Source organism: Neopsephotus bourkii, unplaced genomic scaffold, assembly GCF_033783945.1.
Source record: "Neopsephotus bourkii isolate Nb327-2 ecotype Australia unplaced genomic scaffold, CSIRO-AGI_Nbou_v1 NB_168, whole genome shotgun sequence".
In the NCBI taxonomy this organism is placed as follows: Eukaryota; Metazoa; Chordata; class Aves; order Psittaciformes; family Psittacidae; genus Neopsephotus; species Neopsephotus bourkii.
In genome coordinates, this window is record NW_026900684.1 from 13,960,934 (window position 1) to 13,981,247 (window position 20,314).

General features: G+C 33.6%; 1 protein-coding gene across 2 annotated transcripts in view; it reads left to right on the forward strand.

Moving 5' to 3' along the window:
- FSTL5 (follistatin like 5) overlaps positions 1-20,314 on the forward strand; it is a 281,852-nt gene that overhangs the window by 225,209 nt on the left and 36,329 nt on the right. The window contains exons 10-12 of one of the 2 annotated variants that reach the window (XM_061373214.1): positions 5,908-5,934; positions 10,060-10,178; positions 17,008-17,157. In XM_061373214.1, the coding sequence (XP_061229198.1) occupies positions 5,908-5,934; positions 10,060-10,178; positions 17,008-17,157 (296 nt within the window). The remainder of the gene's footprint in view (positions 1-5,907; positions 5,935-10,059; positions 10,179-17,007; positions 17,158-20,314) is intronic. The other variant, XM_061373224.1, reaches the window with a different exon arrangement.

Sequence of the window (20,314 nt, forward strand, 5' to 3'; positions counted from 1 at the left end):
GCATAATTTATTATGAAGATTTATATAAAATTGAATAAGCTCACGTGGACATATTTGACCAAATATAAAGCGTCAGCAGTGCCTTTAACTGATAAATAATAGTTTAATATTCATAAACCCAGACATTGAGTTATTGTGTTAACCTAACCTAAAATGAAATTAAATTGCATGTCACACAAGAACAGAATGGAATTTTGACACAATTTGTGTTGACATAATTACTTTTAAAATAGTTGGAAAAAAAAAAGATAACTTTGAAAAAAAAAGTTTGCTTCACAAGTAAGTTAAAGTTTACATATATTACTATATTGACCCAACAAATCTGAATTTATTCTAAAATTAGAATAAAATTAAAACCAAATGTGTGTATAAATGTATTCATTCTGCTTAGCAGTGGAAATTGACAAAAAGCAAATCATCTTAATCTCATCTTTACTTTTAGCACTCTTATTTTAAAAATAATCATAAAAATCTTGCACGTCTTAGCAACCCGATAATAATAATGGTATAGATAAGGGCGTGTATTTATACATTAGAGATATAAGAAAAAAAAAAAAGAGTAACATAACAGATACATTTGTTTTATGATGTGTATATGATTAACCAGAACAGTTGACAGGGGTGGTGGCCATCAGTGAAGTAAGCAGACATTATTCATTCAAACATCTTGAAATTACTATTTTATGGAATTAAAAGTGCAGCAGGTTATGTTGGGACAATTTTGAAAAATAACACCTCTGCATATGACCTTATTGCATCTTCCTCATTGTCCTATTTTCTCTTAGATCTACCTCTTGCCATTATGGACTAAAGGCTTGGAAGGGGGGCAGCAGTTTCCTGTGAAAGGGTGCAAAGTCTAGCACAGTGAGCTGATATGAAACTGTTATCAGCTGCTACAGGCTGATAAAAATTCAGATAAAATATTTACAAAATTTTAAATGCAAAGCTTGTATTTTAATGAGATAAAACCTGGAATTAACAACAGTGGTTCTGTATTCTTGAACAATCATTATTTGCATTCAGAAGATATCAGTGGATTTTTCATCCCCTATTTATTGGATTAATATATAATGTAAAGATTTCTTTCTGCTGTTTTTCCCTCTTCTTAAAGGCATTTTAAACTTCATTGTTCTCCTTGTGCAGCAAGCTAGGAAATTTTTTATGTTGAGGGTTTAATTGATACAACTTTGTTTGAGTACCAGTGAAACAAAATAACATTTTATGAAAGCACCTTATTTAGATTTCCTTTAGAAAGGAAAAATTCAGGTTGTTTAAACACACATACATGAAATAGGTCCAAAGAATGACAGTTTTGAATTTAAAAATAAAAAAGTAGCTAATAGATCTTAAAAGCTCCTTCAGCATTTTCTTGGATAATAGCCACTGAAGCATGTCATAGAAGATGTAAAACTGTTCTTAGAAGAAAATGAAGTATTGTGTTTAAAGAACAAGTTTATTTTCTGAGTCTTGTTGCCCTGATCTTGTTTGTCTCTGTATATATATTGTGTACTGATTACTGGTAATGTGAACATCTAATTATATTGCCAAAAGGAAGCAGAAGAGTACATTTAATTTCCAAACTCAGCGAGTGCCAATCTCACAAATATATAATACGTATATATATACACACACACATTATTTCCAGCTGTGTGTCCCCTATACATATATATACACACATACACATTATTTCCAGCTGTTATGTTTGGAAACTTAGTTTGGCAAACAGAAAAATAGGGAAGAATATCACTGTAGCTGACATAGCTGAAAACTTTGACATTTGTTATTGAAACAGAAAAGTGAATGTGATGACATATATTTCAATGTGATAAGAGGAGTAGGACACAGACTCTAGAAAATAACATTGTAGTACCCTTGTATTCATTTAGTAGCAGAAATACCGTGGAGTTTTGCAGTTGTTGTTTCCATCCAAAGGGGATAATACTCCTTTTACAGTCTGCTGCAGAATTTCATGAAGTGCTAAGGACAGTTTACTGAAAAATGTACAACCTATTACTGTTTAGCCAACATAGAAAATGAATAAAGTTGAAGAGTAGGCTTTCAGATATGATGTTAACTATTGACAATCAAAGACTGGGTCTGAGCACAGAAGCATAGAATAGAATAGCTATGTAAGTACCATGAAGAGTGTTTTTATGGAGCTGTAAGTGTCCTTAAAAAAAAAAAAAAGAAAGAAAGAAATCTTTCAGGAAAATGTGGATTCTCCCCTCTTCCGTACTGGGTGGGGGGGGGGGGAGAGGCATGGCACAGGATTCTTTTTAGATGTCAGTATAAAAGGACCAACAACTAACGGTGTAATAAAACAGCTGTTTTAATAAGACAGAGTAAAAAGAGGAATATAGACAGCAACTAAATCTTATGTCCTTTCAGATGCTGGCCACCCCACATTCATGTGGCATCAGATGAACTTTTTTTTTCAGATGAACAGTTAACTTTAAAATTAATAAATGGGGGGCTTTTAAAGCACTTTTTTTTTTTATCACCCCCCCCCCTTTTTTTAGCATCATTCAGAGCCATACATATGATTTTGCATTAATGTGTTCTGTATTTAGCACCTTAAATCATCTAATTTGCTGTGTAGTTCCACATAGTTGAATAATTGTAATTACTTATTTCCTTCCTATGTCAACCCTAGAAAAAATCTGATCGAAAGGAGAACTTTATGGCTAAATTTACAGGACCTCAAGTGCCATATATTACATAGTCCTTTGCTCACAATGTGAAGAGAAAACTAATTTTAAAGAAAATCTTCCAAGTTGCCCTGGGGAAATTAATTTGCTTTATTACAGAAAAAGACTATACAAGATGACACAGACAAAACACAGAGCTGTCGTCTGCATATAGAGCCAGTGTCTGGGCATGCAGGAATAGTTAGAAGTTTCAGCTTATGAATTTTGCGGCTGACTCTGGTTAAGGACATGAACAGCAAAGGATAGGCTTCCATAGAGACATCAGCAGCAAAAAGGCTAGGGAGAATATGGGCCTGCTGCTGAGTGGGGCAGAGGAAGTAGGACTGTAAGAAAGCCAATGCTACTCTTCAAGAAGGGCATGGAGATTCCAAATATAATAGGCCCATCAGCTTCACCTTGATTTCTGAGAAGAAAATGGAGCAAATAACTCTGGAAACCATTCCCCAAAACATGAAAGACAAGAAGATTTTCAGGAGCAGTCAGTGTAGATTAATGACAGGGAAATAATTTCTGGTCATACTTCTGTAATCAAGTGACTGGCAAGGGAGGGTGAGATGAGGAGTGGCTGTTGTTTATCTTGTCCTTAGAAATGCTTTAGACACTGTCTCCTAAGGTAACCTAGACAAACAGATGAAGTACAGAGTAGATGCACAGACCGTGGGGTGAATTGAAAATTGGCTGAACTGCCAGGCCCAAAGGTTGTGATCTGTGCCACCAATTCCACCCAGAAGCTGGTCACCTGCAGCATACCCCAGGGCTATTTCTTTGTTCTGTCTGTCAAAGTACAACTGACTGATTTAGCACTTCAGCAAAGGGCAACAAACACAAGCACCTTAGCATTCCATCTACAAAGTTGTCAGCTTTTATATAGAATGACTTGGCTGCATAGTGCTCACAAGGCAGGTGCTTTAATTGATGAGAAGGACATTACTATATTATCCCAATTTCTTCTCCTTTTGGCCATCCTATTTCTGTATGAGACTTCAGCTGTTTTCATCCTGCAGTGAAAATTTCTGTAGCTCTAAAGTCATAAAGATATAGCTCTTTCTTAAGCGTTCTTTTTACACAAATCAACACATTTTTCTTTTTGTCTAACTAAAATAATTCAAGATCTCTGAAACCTTTTAGTCCATTCTTTCTGTAATTGCAGTACTGGTAATCTACTGATTAGGTCTTATTTAAAAAATAATAGCTGTCAATAAAACATCAAATTAATATTCTATCTCGTGATTGCAACTTACAGTCAAAGGTCTAGTTCAGGAGAAAAATCAAATATGTTCAAAATAAGCAGCCAAATGTTATTTAGAAGAGGTATGTTAAATACTCTGTTCATGTCTGCCACTGAAGTATACAATAAATCAAATCCATTTTGTGCTGTCAGCACTGGATGTAAATCTAAGAGTCATACTGGTGTTAGCAGTTTAGTCACCAAGAAGTTTCATTAGAAGCCGGATGTCTGGAGGACACACATACTCATCCAAGGTAATGAAGACTTCCTTCAAAGCTAGCCTCTTCTGAAAGCAATAACCTGAAATCAGAAAAGCAAGTGTAAATGTTTGGGAAATAAAATATGTTGGTACCATTTTGACCTGAGCAGTAGTTCAGCAGAAATTCTCCTTCTTGATGTAAGGGCTTACTACTCAGTCTGAATAAGTGACAAGATGGCACATTCCATTTATCTTGGCATTTAGCAGTTTATTGGATCCTAATGGTTCCAATATTAAAGAAAAAGACAATATTTGAAAATAGTTTACACAGAATAGTGCAGAGAATTAAGCTGTTTTAAGATAATAAAGTACAGACTGAGTATGTTTGAAAGCTGCACTGATGTTATGTGTTGGGAAGCAGGGAATTTTTATTCTGGTATTCACTGTCACTTCACTGCAACAGTGTAACTTTTACTTACATGGTGATCTCTCATTTGCACTGAAGGTAAAAACTAAGCATCACCTTAATTTTAACTTGGGATAACTGAATGATACAGTTTAAATAATGTGTCTGAGGTCATATAATAAGGTAACTCTATGGAGAAAGTCTGTGGGGAAAAAAGATAATAAAATCAGAGGACAAAAGGTAGTAGAGGAGAAAAAAAAAAAACCAGAAGCCCAGTAGCTCTGTTATCCTGAATTATCTGGATCATGAGCTTGTCGGAAGATAGGTTGATGCTTTTTCCAAGGACCTTTCTACATATTTTGGGCTCTGTATATTCTTTCAGAGCTCAAGAATGAGAGAAATGATGCACTACTTTAGGCAAAAAGCCCATCTTGGTCCTGTCTTCAGCAGTGCCTGGTAAAAGGTGCTTGGGAAAAATCATTGTGTAGAATGTTCCTGGAGTGATAGTTGTTCTTTTTTCTAATCTTGAGCAGTCAGCAGCTGAGGGACTTTTCTGTGCCAACATAATTTTTAATAATGTGTCTTCCATTACTTTTTTCAAACTTTTTCCTAAAGCTTTTGCAACCTTTTTTTTTTTTTTTCAATGAACATCACAATTTCATTATGTCTGTATGTGAGGCAGACATGTTCTCCTTTCCTTTAGTTTTTTCTCTGTATCTTAAGATCATTACTTTACAAAGACTTTATTTTTCAGTGATGGTGTTTTAAACAATTTATGCTGAGCTCTAAATATTTTAAACTTGCAAAATTATATTTGCTTTCTATTTTATTCTCTCCAGGCAGATAGAGTAAGATTAGAATAATTACTTTTCATTGATTTCAAAGGTCCAATTGTAAACAAGATGGCCAAAATACAACTTATTTTTTCATGAAAGTAACCAACTTAAACACTTAGTGGATACCACGCCATCTTATAGTTCCTATCCTGGTCTTCCAAAGATAATGTCAACCATTATACAGCTTGACAACTTTGATAGCATGGCTGTGTTATGTTTGTTGCATTTTAGTTTTGCATGTTTCTGTCATAACTATGTCCTGAAATAAATCTCTTCAAAGTCCAGTGCTTAAAGGATATTATGAAAATTACATTACTGTAATTATTATGCATAATTAATGTGTATGCAAACACCATTTTTTAATGGATTATGAAACACAGTATTAATAAAGGCTAACGGGCCGGGGGGATGTAGCAGGTGGTAGTGACGTTTATTCCAGTAATGCGTCATAATTATTTCAGAATTGAGATATCATTCATGACTTTTTTTTTCTTGTTCATTTGTGTTTTCTGTTCTCTTACATGCTGCAGTTGCAAACATATTGTGGCGAGAGCAAGGTACTAATACATATGGTGTATTCTGCATTTTCTGAATTATGATGAATGTTCATCTATTGTTCCTTTTGTGTGCTCTGTGTTGGAGGGGTTTTTTTTTTGTTCATACTCTGCCATTACAGTCAATATGTTCCCCCCTTGCAACATTCCAAGTATTTAGAAAGATTTAAAGAAAAACATAGAGTGGAAAATGATCCTTTAAATGCACGTTTTTGTGAACTTTTTTCTTTTTGGAAGAGAAAAGGAAATAAGCTGTTTAAAAAATTCAGACAAATACTGAAAGAAGTACCACAGGAAGCTCAGATTTAAAATGTAGGTCTTTAATTTTTGTTTCTTTTCTGCATGATAAAGCTTCCAGCCAATCAGCCTGTATGCGGTTGGGATTGATCTTGTTTGAATCATTCTTACTTGACAAAATTATAACTTTAAACAGCGTAATTAAAGTTGAGGCACCTATTGTTGCTTAATGAGAGAAGGTATTTTCTTCTTATACTCAGGAAGGGTTTATATAAATGTTATATAAAAGGGTTGAAATAAGTGTTGGAAGAAGGAATGGAGGTTTGTGGTTTGTGACCAACTGAAAGATAAATATAAATAAAATCAGTATCAGGTGTTAAAATCATAGAAAACATGGAAAGTATATTTAACTGACAAAGACAAGCATTATTTTCAAATATGTGAGATAATTTCATAAAGCATATTGCAGAAAAATATCATAATTGAAGTGTTGTCACAAGGTCTCATTTTGTTGCTCTCAGTAGTCTATTCTTAATTTCAAGTTGCAATTCACAAAATAATATAATGTATTTCAGGAATAGAAAGGGTTTTTTTTTTTGTTATTTCCATTGGAAGATTGATAATACTGTAAGTGAATCAGGCTTTGCTATGAATTCATGCTGCAAGTGGTATTTCTGCATATTTCTTAAAGGTATATTTTAAATTAAAGATTCAGAAATTTTACTTGTCTAATTACATAGCAACCTTTGGCATTTTCTAGTGTGTTTACAAATATGAATTGGTTTTATTTTTTATATTCTTGCTTTACTGGTTGCTCAGCTGGTATAAACCATCAGTTTCTTGATTATGGTGGAGCTCACCTGTAATCCTCCTGCTCTATTCACCTTGCAGAGTAAAAATGGCATGTTCAGAGTTTCATACCATTCAACTGTTAACAATTAAACTGATGCACAAGAAGGTTCTAGCACCAAAGTTTCAAATATATGGTATTCTCACCACTTATTGGGAAATTATCACTTGTGTTTTATCTTGTGTTTTATCTTTGATAAAAATGAAAACAGGATTGTCACCACCTTGATTTTTTCAGAGGATTGTCTTTTCAAGTCAGGTCCTGTGTTGCTTTGAGTAGCAAAAAAGCACTCAAATTCTGATAACTACCAATTAAAGATAGTAGTTTACCAGAGTGCTTATGGTAAACGCATTCAAATTTCTCTATGACTATTGTGTAACTTAACAGAAAGCAATTTATAACAGAGATTGTGAATGCGAACTGACAGTATCATCTTCTAGAGCAGATTTTCTTGATCTCTCTTGCATTTCTCATCACAACATAAGTTCATTCCTTGTGTTTCCAACAAGTACCGTTTCTGGTTGCAGTGTTAAAATTCATTTGCAAGCAAGCAATGCCCTGAAGATGCCAGTAAGCATCACCACTCACTTCTCTGGATCATGCATACTCTGTCGTCTTCTGTTATCTTAGTATTAACAGATAGGAAGGGAAGGATGGGTGATTAGTAAGACAGTTCAGCTTGTGAAACCATAGACTGACTTTAGATCCTGCAGTGCATATTTCTGTATGAGATACACAAAAGACTACTTGCTTGTATAAGTGTAAAAAGAACATGTGTCAGAAAATCTGGAAGGATTTTGAAGGTATGTTAATTTTTTATTACAATAATAATAAAATACACTTACATATAAACATATCCATATATTAATCTATATTCAAAAGAAAGCCAAAACCACCACCTTTTTGTTTTCAAATCAGCCATTTTTAAATATAGATTCACTGTAAATGAGGCAAATATATTTGTGTTTATTTTTGTTGCTTCTGCCATTGTATCATAAATGAGCTGCATTGATTTTGGTTTCATGCGAGGAAGTTTGCAAAATTAGGTCAAAAATCTTCGTAGGAGTAGCTCCTGTAGTTGTGAAGAAACCTCTTGCCTAGGTGATCAGATGTTTGTATAGATTAGATATTTCTACAGATATTTGTAGATATATGCTCAAAGGAAGACTTTTGAGGTAATAAGAACTTGGAAGGGGGATTATTTCATTGGATCCTCAGGTAAAGGTTCCTTGTATTAACTGATTTCTTTTAACTCAGTATTGAAATGGAAGGACATTTCTTACTGTGCCTCCCCCACTGATTTTGAAGAACAATTTGGTGGCCATTTTATACAGACATTGTAAATAAAGCCTTAAAAGTTTAGGCTGGGTTACTATATAGGAATACTTGTGCATGGGAAAGCCTGCCTTGGAGTATTGATAACTGAGGAGAAAGTTTTAGGAGTCTGTTTATCAAATGTCTTTATCACCTGGGGCCATCAGCTGATTTACTTCCTCATGTTCTGGTAATGCACTTTAGCCAATGAGACCAGGGAGAAGGGAAAGCCTTGTTTTTCCCCAGCCAGGTCCACATATTTATTTATCACTAAGATACAAGAGGTAAATTGCTTATCCATAGATCTCTACAACCAAATTCATATTACTATGTTTTAAATGTCTGTATTACCTCTGTGATTCCTACTGGGGACTGGGAACTTTTATGTATGTGCATACATATACACCTATATATAAACACACACTTGCCCCTCCCCCACTTAATATTCTCATTATTTTATTGGATATTATGAATTGTTCTCTGTTAATGTAGGGAGCTTTCCTTCAGAATTTAGGATAAGTAAAATTTCAAACTAAAATTTATTTTTCCTGGGTTTTATTCCCTTGTCCCTATGCCAAATGCTTTTAATGTCAAGTGAAAGCTTGGTCCTGTGTCCAGGATGCGTGTATGTTTTTATCATTGTAGCCAACAGTTTATCAGTCAGAGTTTGTTATAGTGGTAATTTTATGAGTACTATGATTTTCTTCATAGAATTTTACAAACGTGAACTGATCATAGCATCTACACAGCAAATCAGCAACTGGGGCCTATAAGGATGCTGCGGAGGGACTCTTCCTTAGGGACTGTAGTGGTAGGATATGGGGTAACGGGTTTGAACTTAAACAGGGGAAGTTTAGACTAGATATAAGGAAATTCTTTACTGTAAGGGTTGTGGGGCATTGAAATGGGTTGGTTGCCCAAGGAAGTTGTGAATGCTCCATCCCTGGCTGTGTTCAAGGCCAGGCTGGACAGAGCCTTGGGTGACATGGTTTAGTGTGAGGTGTCCCTGCCAATGGCAGGGGTTTGGGACTAAATAAGATCCTTTCCAACCCTAACTATTCTATGATTCTATGATAAACTAAGGAGAATGTCCTTTTTTTGTGGTCAAGAGCATAACCTCAGGTATTGTGAGACTTCACGCTACATAAAGAGTTTACATCATGCTCTCAGTCAGCAACATTGCTGTAGAAGTACTGCATAGTTCTATTAGCATTTGTGGCCCTTCAAACTTTGAATGACTATCTGCCTACCTACGGCATTCCGATAATATACATTAGAGTACATTTTCTGACTGAAAGAATTCTCAAATAGGGGTTTATAATAAATATTCAGAACTTCACTTTCAATGTTATACAGAAATTACTTTAACACTTCCATCCCTCAGGCAAAAATAAGAATGCTGGAGAATTTATATTAATTTGATTTCAATGTAGATGATTTCACAAGATCATTTTTGTTACTGTAGCTGTCAAACTATATATTTCTAGATCTGTATGCATAAAAATATTGTCTTGCAAATGGAGAAGACTGTGAAATTCTGAATAATGTAACAGCTTTTTTTTTAGTTTTACAACAAAAGATCCTATAGGATGATCTGTATTAACACTGTATGCATTAATAAATTGGTTTCATACAAAAAACGTGATGGGGTTTTTAATTCAAGGCAAGGTTTTTCTTTTTTTGTCATTATTTAATTTTATACATTTCAATGTTTTTTTGTTCCTAAGGTCTGGGAATTGGGAACATGTTTTATGTTTTTTATGAAGATGGCATCAAAGTAATACAACCAGTGGAATGTGAATTTCAGAGACATATTAAGCCTAGTGAAAAACTCCTCGGTTTTCAGGCAAGTCATTTTTTTTTAATCTATTTATAGTGTTTTCTCAATTATAGTTTTCTTTAGATAAGAATTTATTATTGTTAGTTTAGTTATTTCTGCTTGATATATTCAAACATATCTTCTCAATTAAGAAGTAGTTTATGGTTATGAACTCAAAATTTCCTGTATTTTCCTTGATCAAATCCAAACTTTCAATCTCTCTTTTAGATTGAATATTCCCTGTATACTTTTCAAACCCTTTATTTTCTTTGGCTGTCTTTTCCCAGTGGTTTACAGCTCTATTCCTTGTTTCTGGTTTGGTGGTTGTTTTTTCTTCCTCCCCAGTTAAGTGCATCTCTGTGAATCAGGGGTTGACTCTCTCTCTATTAAATGTAGGATCTAAAGTTATTTTTAATGGTTTCTTTTTCTCTACTGGGTGTTTGTCTATATTAAACTGCCAGCTATCATGAGCCAAATCCCTATCCTGATAAATACTCTTAACAGCTCCACTGAAGTTAGTACGGATGATTGATGCTTTGACTCAAACTTAACAATTCATATAAGTAGTTTTAGTAACTTTATTGTTAACAGATTTATAGCTGATTTCACCAAATTCTGTGCATTTATGGGGTAGTTTTCATGTGTAGTATACATCAAAACAGTAGTGTATCCTCCACTTCCATTTATTCTTTTGATGCTTTTCCTTTACTTCTAATCAAATTGCTAGCTGACATGATGCATGTTCTCACAGGAACACTTGGTTCTCATCACTGCATTAAGACTTGTTTTATATGATCTATCACCTATCAAAAATAATAACTTTTTCTCATCATTTGGATTTGAATGAGTGACCTTGAAGTACATAACAACCTATGAGCTGTACACTTTGGGTTTTTTCTCTAATGCCTAAAGCACAATGAAATAATAGCAGAACTGTCTCAATGGAATTTGCCTCTTCAGTTATCATTATTGATGTCAAAGGCTGCTGTACTCAGCAGCAAGATTTATTTTAGTGTGAATAATTATGCTTTGAACAGCTAATCATACCTTGATTTGCACTGCTTATGTGAAATTAGGTTGACATGGCCAAAAATAAGCCAAAAGCTTTTTTTATGGCTGTTTAATTCAAAAGCTGATTATTTAAGAAGTCTGTAAAATTTTATTGGTCTAAAGTGCAGCCTAGATTTTAAGGGTATTTTTACTGAAATGTGGTAATAATCAGGATGGGTAAGTCAAACTTACTTCTTTTTTGTATAATAATTATATCCTAGGAAAAAAAAAAAAAAAAAAGAAAGAGACCAGGCAAGTAGGCTGTTTGATAACTTTCTCTTTAAAGTAGATATAGACTTGTCCTTCTTTGGATATCTTTGGTTTATGGGTAGGTGTTGTAAATAAATAGCCAGAAATTAAACTTTGTACCTACATACGTGTTATTTTTCCTGTTGAATTCAACAATATTTCTTGTTATTTCATTGAACAATAAAAACATGTTCCCTCACATAATAGTTAATGACTCTTTACCCCTGCAAGAGAAATAAGAAAGAATTGGAAAATATATCCTTATGTATTTCTACTCATAGTGACGATATTGTTTCCTCTGCATTAAAAAAAATTAAAAAAAAAATTCAGTATAAAATTTTGCAAAAACACCCTTTATGATTATTTTCCTCTTAGATGAAGGATTAAACACAGGTTTAAAAGAAAATCTCTGCATATACTGCTAATACTGTGACAGCTGTAGTATATTCTCAAAAAAACTCATTGTGAAGCTTTAAGCGTCTTTTTAAAGAATATATCTTCAAGCCTCTTTGTAAGATCTGCTTTCTCTAAATAAGAATAATTAAAAAAAAACCAAAACAAAACAGTTTTCCAGGATCAGACTTTTCAAGTTTACCATGTGATCATTTAGTGGTAAGAGTTTGTGTCATAAATTGCTCGTTAGTAATTCTCTTTGACCTTGCCATATGACTTTGCTAATCAGAGATGTTGGTATGCTGCATGTTTTGAGGTGGCTTTACTTAGCCTTTCACATCTATGGCAGCTATTGCTAATAAAATCTCCATCACTTATCTCTTGACATACACCTAAAGGAAATAGATGCTTGATTAAACCACTCCCATTTCTCATTTCTTTACACTTTTCTGAATTAGCTATTCAGGTGATAAGTAAAATCCCAGTAGACCTGTTTCAACATTTGCTGAAGTCTAGGAATTGTTCTAAATTCCACAGTGCAGTTCAGGTACCAGAAGTGCTACAGAAAATATCTGAATATTACATGTGATACTGCAGTGTTCCACACCAGGTTTCCTGTTTGCCTGTCAACAAAATTAATTACCTTTAGCTGAGCTCTTGTAAAAGAATGAACTTGGATGTCTCTACATGCCATTGCATTGTGCTGTGAGCAAATGTTGCAGACATTACATGTACATATTTAAGTATGCTAATTTTGCTAAAGGTAAATACAGTTTCTCAATAACTATATACTTGAGGACCCTTATCTAAATATTTAATTGCCTCTTATGCAGCCGAGTGACTTTTATTAGGCTGATAGTGGAAGTTCTATTCACATGGGCACAAAAATAAAGTTATTTCTGTTTTCTGATACAGTTTATTGTTTAGTTATACCAGCTTTGACAGCTGTTTATTTGTTTATGTCAAATGGATTCTTAACCATGGTGCAAAAATAGGGTCTTTCAACTGTTAAATGTCTCATTGTACTGAAGTGTTTGGGACATTTTCCTTGCCAACAAGCAACCTTTATTTATCTTCTGCAAATTAATATTATCCAAAGCCTTTAAATTCTAATTCTTGTGCAAAGTGTTTTTATTTTCCCTTCCCAATATATCCCAATTAGAATAATTATTTCAGGAGGCTGGGAGTGGAGAAAGAAGCAGTTGAAACGTATTCCTTTGTTGACACCAATGGACAGATCATTTTGGTTTGAACGTTATCCCGATTTTCCTCTTCATTACAAGAATAGCACATAATGGCCGTATTTCAGGCTATCTCATACTTGAAGTTGCATATGTGTTGGAGGTTGGAGAAAAATAGTTGAGTTCAAAACTGTTGCTGTGCCATGTGGTTGCATTACAGCTTCCACAGGAAGTGAGCTCTTGTGCTTTGGTAAACACTCTTAAGGGCACAGTAAGTGTAGTAAATGCAAAATTAACCTTTGTTTGTTGAAAACAAAAAAAGAATATATGGAAAAGTTCCACAGTCTGATTTATTTTACTAGAGAATGCAGTAAATGTCAAGTAAACAACAAGTTAATATAGAGTTCATGTCTAAATACATGCACTGTTACAACCTGTTGATACCAACTTACTCTTAGATAGGCATAGCATAGATAGACATCTCATTATACCGCTTAAAGGGTTTGTCTCAAATCTTTTTAAAACACTGAGAACTCTTGCATGAAGTGTAAGTTTATAAACATGGAATTTGCACTTACAAATCTGCAAGTACATATTTTCTCTTGAGAATTTCTTGCCCCAGACAAACTTGAAGAACTTTCCCTAAGGATTTATTTTCCTCCATCTGCTGACTTGTAACAGGACAAGTCATTTTTTGATTAAAAATTGTAGGGGAAAACAACTATTAAATAAATTTATGTTTTATCCGATGTTAGCTTTTTTCCAGAGAGAATAAATTAGAAAAATCTACATTGCTAATTGCTTGCATTTTAATTAGAAAAAAAATTGTGGGTTTATGCTTATATTTTAAGGAAAAATTATTTTATCCAATTACCCAACCACTGGGGAAATTAATATGGAGCCTCAGAATTAATGCCTGTAATGTCAAAGAATGTAGAAGAAATCGGAATTGTCTAATCAGATTAATGTGAAGTTTTCAAATGCATGATTTCAGTTCCATTGATTGAAGCTATTCCTGAGGCATCTAGATAAATGTGGGTTTAAATAACTAGAGAAACAACTGCATAAACCAATTCATGCTAGGAAAATACTATTTTGAACATGAGAACTTTAAGGCATAATTTTCACTGTTACTTTGGAGAAATACTTTCTTGCCCTTATTTTAATTTTTTAGGTTTGGGCACAAAGTGAGGGTTGGCATTGGATTATAGAAATTTATGACAGCGTAAACAGTATTGCAGAACTTGTAAACTGCATTTGTATATGTAGATTTTTTTTTTTACTTAATATTGTTTACTTTAGCTCTGAAAGTGTCGTGCTTTCTACTCGCTGCATTTAAAGTGGAACAAGAGGAGCAAATTTTATGAATTGTGTAGATAATAAGAACAATACACTGTAGTTTCTAATTAAAATACATACGTGCATGCATACATCTATATATGTATATAAGCCGCTTATGTTTATGCTGCTTTTCCTTGAAATAATATTTAGAAATACACTTTAGGCAGTCTTTTTAGACTAAGATTCAGTAAAACGTTTAAGGAAGTTGCTGAACTCTTGATGTACTTAGAAGTGCTTGATTTACAGTATTTTCCTGTTTTGCTATACGTCCCACAATGGGAGGTATGATTAGTGTAATAATTTACACTAACCTATATGATGCCATGTGAAAGAAACCTAGATTCCTTCATCAGGAGTTGGTTATTTTTGAATAATATATTGCTTGTCTCCTTTTAGGATTCGTAACACCAAAAACTGGTATAAACTAAGGTGAGCCCTTGAGACATGACTGAAAGCAATGACACAGTATATTATAAAAATTTGCTGATGCATTATTTGAAGAAGGGGCTTGCTGAGGAAGAAAGGGGACTTTGTAGAACAGTCTGAAAGTTCTTATCGGTTTAGATAAAACATGGAACTAAGATAAGGCATATTTAGAATAAATGTAAAAAATAATTTGAGATCAGTGAAGCAGCCTTCCAAGTGGAGTAATAATTGCACAGAAGTCAAATGATCATTGATCTGATGATTACACATTTACTAGAGACATACTTGTTTATTTATACTTGCTGGCACTTCATGTGGTAAAAAGCTTTTAGCTACATTTAAGAATGAAATTCCTATTTATCACATGACGATCATTCTTTAAAAAACAGATTTTCAGCTGCTTTTCCCTTCAAAGTGCATGGCTTTTTAGCAATGTAAAATGTATTTTAACTGGTTTTACTTATTTATGCGTTCTGCTGAAGTTTCTGATTATGAGCCATTCCATTGTACCTGAGTTTAGTAACATTTCCTTATCAATGTAATTTTTGAAAGACCTTCACTTTGTTGAGGATTAAGCATCACGTCAGAGCATGCAGTGGATTTCAACCTCCTGTAAAGAAAACCCCTCTATGAGAGAGGGAAAAAAATTGAAAAATTAAAATTTATTTATTTCTTATTTTGACATATAAATATTGTGTGTAGTTTTTCAAACATGGAGGCTCAGCAGGCAAATAATGTTGATGAAACAGAAAAGTTAGTGTTGAAATGCATCATCTTCTTGAAAACATTGCTTAGTGCCGGATATGTTGTTCTGTCACATTATTTTCTCTTTTCTTTTGAAAGGTGTTTAATGCTTAGAAGCAGAATTCCTGTTTTAAGATCTCATTAACTCTTGCTGTTCATTCTACATTGAAGTCATCATCTGCTGACATATCATAATTATTTTCACAGCTACCAGTCATGATGTACCAGAGTATTCTAAATTAAGAATAAGCAGCAGATAACTGCTAAAAAGAGATAATACTTACAATCTGGTGAAATTGCTCCCTGTGGTGTAAGGAAGAAACATTAAGAGAGAAAAAAGGAATAGGTCAGTAATACAGAAAAGCTTGACACATGCTGTATCTCTCCAAGCAGATTATTTTTCAGGTCTTTGTTTTTACGTAAATTTGATGTTCATTATAGAAAAAATCATGCTATTTCATAAAGGGAATTTCCAAATAGGGTAGTTTATTTGACCAAGTAACTCTTAAGTTTGATAAAAGCAAGCTTTCACTAGGAGTAAATACTTACAAATAGGTATAAATATACTTAGGATGACTGGGAATATATTTATATAAAAATATGAGTAGTGAGTATGTAAAGTACAGATAGCTATTTTGAGTGAGAGTGCAATAGCTATATTTTAAAATATAAATTCACTGAAGTCAAAAGAAATTTTGCCTTTTTTTTTTTTTACTTCAAATTAATTCTTCTGCAGGGATGGAAAAACAGAGGCTGAAGGAATAATACTAAGAAACCCATTGATTTCCATTGTTTAACATTCATGATAAACGCCATAAGAATATCTTACGGTAGAAGTAGCCAAACTTCTTGATGTTTGAAATAATATATCAGATTCTTTTAATTGCTGCTACTTTGTCTCTATGCATGTGACAACTTGCAGCACCCCTCCTCCTGTTCCTCTCTATTTATACATTACTGTTTTCCCAATTTGGTGTTTGCCTGCCTTACTGCTGTGTTCTTAAATGCAAATATAAGCCATGTCTATAACTGCTTTTCTTTGCAAGATACTGTGATTGTGCAGATGGGGGAGCTGCTAGCTACTGCACAGTAACACGACTTTTTGTACCTAGTCTGTTTTTTCGGTTTTAAGGTCTCCTGGCGCTTGCTCACTTTATTTCTACATTTATTATTGTTTCAAATGGGTTTCTTTCTCTGAACAACGGTGCTAACTGCCTGAATGTCTAGAAAACATCCAGAAATGCTGGCATATGGTTGTGCTTCTGAGTTGTGTGGTGCTTACAACAGCCAGTTTGGCTAATACTGGTCTGTGTCCTAATGTCGCCTATTCTTTTTCCTTCCCTAAATTGTCTTTAGGTTTGGGTTTGGGGTTTTTTTCAGTTAAAAAAGAAGAAAAAACATGTAATTTGCCTTTCTATTGCATTGTTGACTGTTTCAATTCTTACACTTTCCCTGTTTCTACTGAATTATAGGATGAAGTTTGTCCCAAAGCAGATGGAGATCCTGTTCAGCGATGTGTATGGGCAACAGCTGTTAATGTAAAAGACAAGTTCATTTATGTAACTCAGCCTACACTTGACAGAGTTCTTATTGTTGATGTACAGTCTCAGAAAGTTGTACAGGTATTTATTTCTCATTTTTAAGTTAATATCTAATTTGGACACACAAATTTAAAGTTTTCTTTCATATTTTTTTAAAAATGAAATTATCTTGAGAGTAAACACAGTATCTCGAGAAAAAAGCTCATCTGTTTTGGACATTTAACTTAGTGACTTCTTCTCAATATGCAGCAGTGAGGGAGAGAATCAGCATAATATTACATCTTATAAATATTAAGTAGTTGAGGAAACTAGTTATTTGGGAAGTTTCAGGTTCAAGGTACTTTTCACTTGAAAATAAAGGTTCATGAAAATAGAGTCTTATCACAGGAATGTGTCTATTAGTTTTGACAGAAAAGGTCAGGGGGGTAGATTTGGCTACAGAAGATGGAGGACTGTAAGGACTGTAAGCTTTTAGATGAAGAAATTACTAGAATTGTAGAAAGACCCAGCACAACCCTTAGCCAACATTGGAGACTGTGAAGTTGATTTTTAAGGACCCTTCCAAACCAAACCATTCTATGATTCTGTGATTCCTTATTCCTTTTTACTTTTCAGGTAGTATGATCAGTTTCTCAGTTTCTAAGATGCTATAGATACTCTGCTTAGTCAAAATAATTCATTGGGTAAAAGAGAGAAATTGATGCTATGGTACAGGGATTAATGCACTCATATAGTTTGTGAAAGACCACGGCATAAGACAATGCTAAAGTTAATATTAGTTTTTCGGAGCAGTGCAGTTCCCTCAGGAGAGCCCAAGAGAGTCACAATATACTTCAAATGATCAGTAGTCTTACTGAGATGGAGTAAAAATTCAAGGTTTCATTGTCACTACTCAAATCACATACTATATCCATTGCCTTGTCTTACTGTTGTCTCACTTTCTCTTTCTTTTTTTTGCTTTGCGTATGTAGTGGTATCAATGGTATCCTAGGTTAAATAGGGGATTTACATGAGAACAGATTTTAATATGTGCAATTGTTAAAGAGATGTGAAAATGCATTTGAAAAATAATAGCGTAAAGTTATTACATTCTATAAATATATTTTCTGAATATGAAGAGCATTTAAAGTCTTAAAATGTGTTAACAAGCCATATGGAAGAGGCAAAACCATAATATTTTTTGCTATTTAGTTTCTGCCTAATATTGCCACCATATTACACTATTTTTCTTTCTTTTTATTTTTAATCAGACATTATAATATATTTTATTATATAATACTTACTCTTTCAGATGTTGTCATTTGACCAGAAAGACTAGTTTTATTTTGCTTCCAGTGGCAAAAAAAGCCAATCAATTATAGCTGGGGACAGTCAAGACAGCTGACTGTCTTGTCAGTAGACATGGGGCTTGGTTTTCAATTGAGTTTGTGTGTTTGTGGGTGTTTTTTAAAGTACATTGCATATCATATAAAATCTTGACATATACTTTAAGGCACAGCTCTTCATTTTCTAAAATAACGTTATTTCCTGCACAAAGAGCTCTGAAGCTAGTTAATAACTTATTAAGTCTTGCTCTGATTCTGAGAAGAATGGACACTTGTATGTGAAACTGAAAAGGATGTTTTGACACCACAGTGGGTGTTCTGATTTAAATTTTAATCATACAGAATTACATCTACAGGGTTACATATAGTATCGTCACATTCATAGGAAACAGACCTTTTTAACTAAATAAAGCTCTTTTTTTTAATTAGAAATCTAAATTGTTAATAAAATATTTATATAGAGTTTTTCTTTATGCCATTTGCCTTTTTCTCTGATAAATGAACGAAAATCTTTAATGCATAGATTATATATTGTGTATTAGGCTCTGGGGAGAACTTACTAAAGCCTTTCAATACTTAAAGGGATCTTGTAAGAAAGGTGGAGACAGATTCTTAATAGGATCTGTAGTGGTAGGACAAGGGGTAATGGTTTTAAACTAAAAGAAGATAGATGCAGACTAGATGTAAGGAAGAAATTTTTTTATATTGAGGGTGGTGAAACACTAGAACAGATTGCCCAGAGAGATGGTAGATGCCCCATTCCTGGAAATACTCAAGATCTTTTTGGACAGTGCTCTGAGCACCCGATCTAATTGAAGATGTCCCTTCTCATTGCAGAAGAGATTGGACTAGGTGACATTTAAAGGTCCCTTCCAACCCAAACCATTCTATCACACTAGTATGCATTATGTATATTAATGTAAAAATTAAAAAAAAAATCTGAATTGCAATTTTAAAAATATATTAACTTCACCAAAAAAGAAAAATAATTGTGTAGTCTTTAAATGTCTACATTTTCCGCCTCTGTCATCTGGCTCAGTAGACAGCTTCCTCAAAACCTGACCTATCCAAATGTTGATAGGGACTGATAAAATATTTTATGTAAAAAAGTTAATAATGAAAGTTTGGGTTTTTTTTTGTTCTTTTGCCTCTTTGTTGTGAAATTGGCCCTTGCATATCAAAGTAGACATGAATTGAGGAGGTAATTTCGTTTTCTGAAAACAAGACTTTTTTATACAGTGAATTCAATATATTTCTGAAGGAAGGAAAACTAAAAAAGCTTTCTGCAATCTATAGATTTGAAGGACTGGAATCTCTGGCAATGGTTTCTCTGGTCTCTGGCTGACATTCATGTGTCATCTTGCCTTCTTCCATATGATTGATGAAATACCAATCTAATTGCATTTATTAGTATTTAGACTTTAGTGCCTTTGGAGCTGACTGACAAATATTAGAAAAATTTAATGTTCTGTTAAATTTAGGAGTAGTTTGATTTATAGGCTCTTCTAACTCAGTTTCATTAGTTATTATTTTACAGAGTGCTTTACCATTAGCTGAATGTTTAGAGATACTCATCATGATGATATGTTAATTTAAAATAAAATTCAATATATTAGTCACTAATAAAAGTACATCCCATCCCCCTGAATTATGCAAAGAGATTCTCCAGGTTTTGGATGGAGTTAGATAGGTTGCTGTTCTATCACATGCATATTCAAGTTTTCTAATGAGCTGAGAAGCAGACATACAGAATGACTAGGTGTTACATGGAGATTTGTGCACTAACTCTATGTTCCTGATACTCCACAAGCATTCATGCTAATACAGAAGAAACCCTAACTTTCACTTTCCAAGAAATTTTATTTTGAGGGATAGAAAAGCACTGTTTTTCCATGAATTTAATAATACTCAGA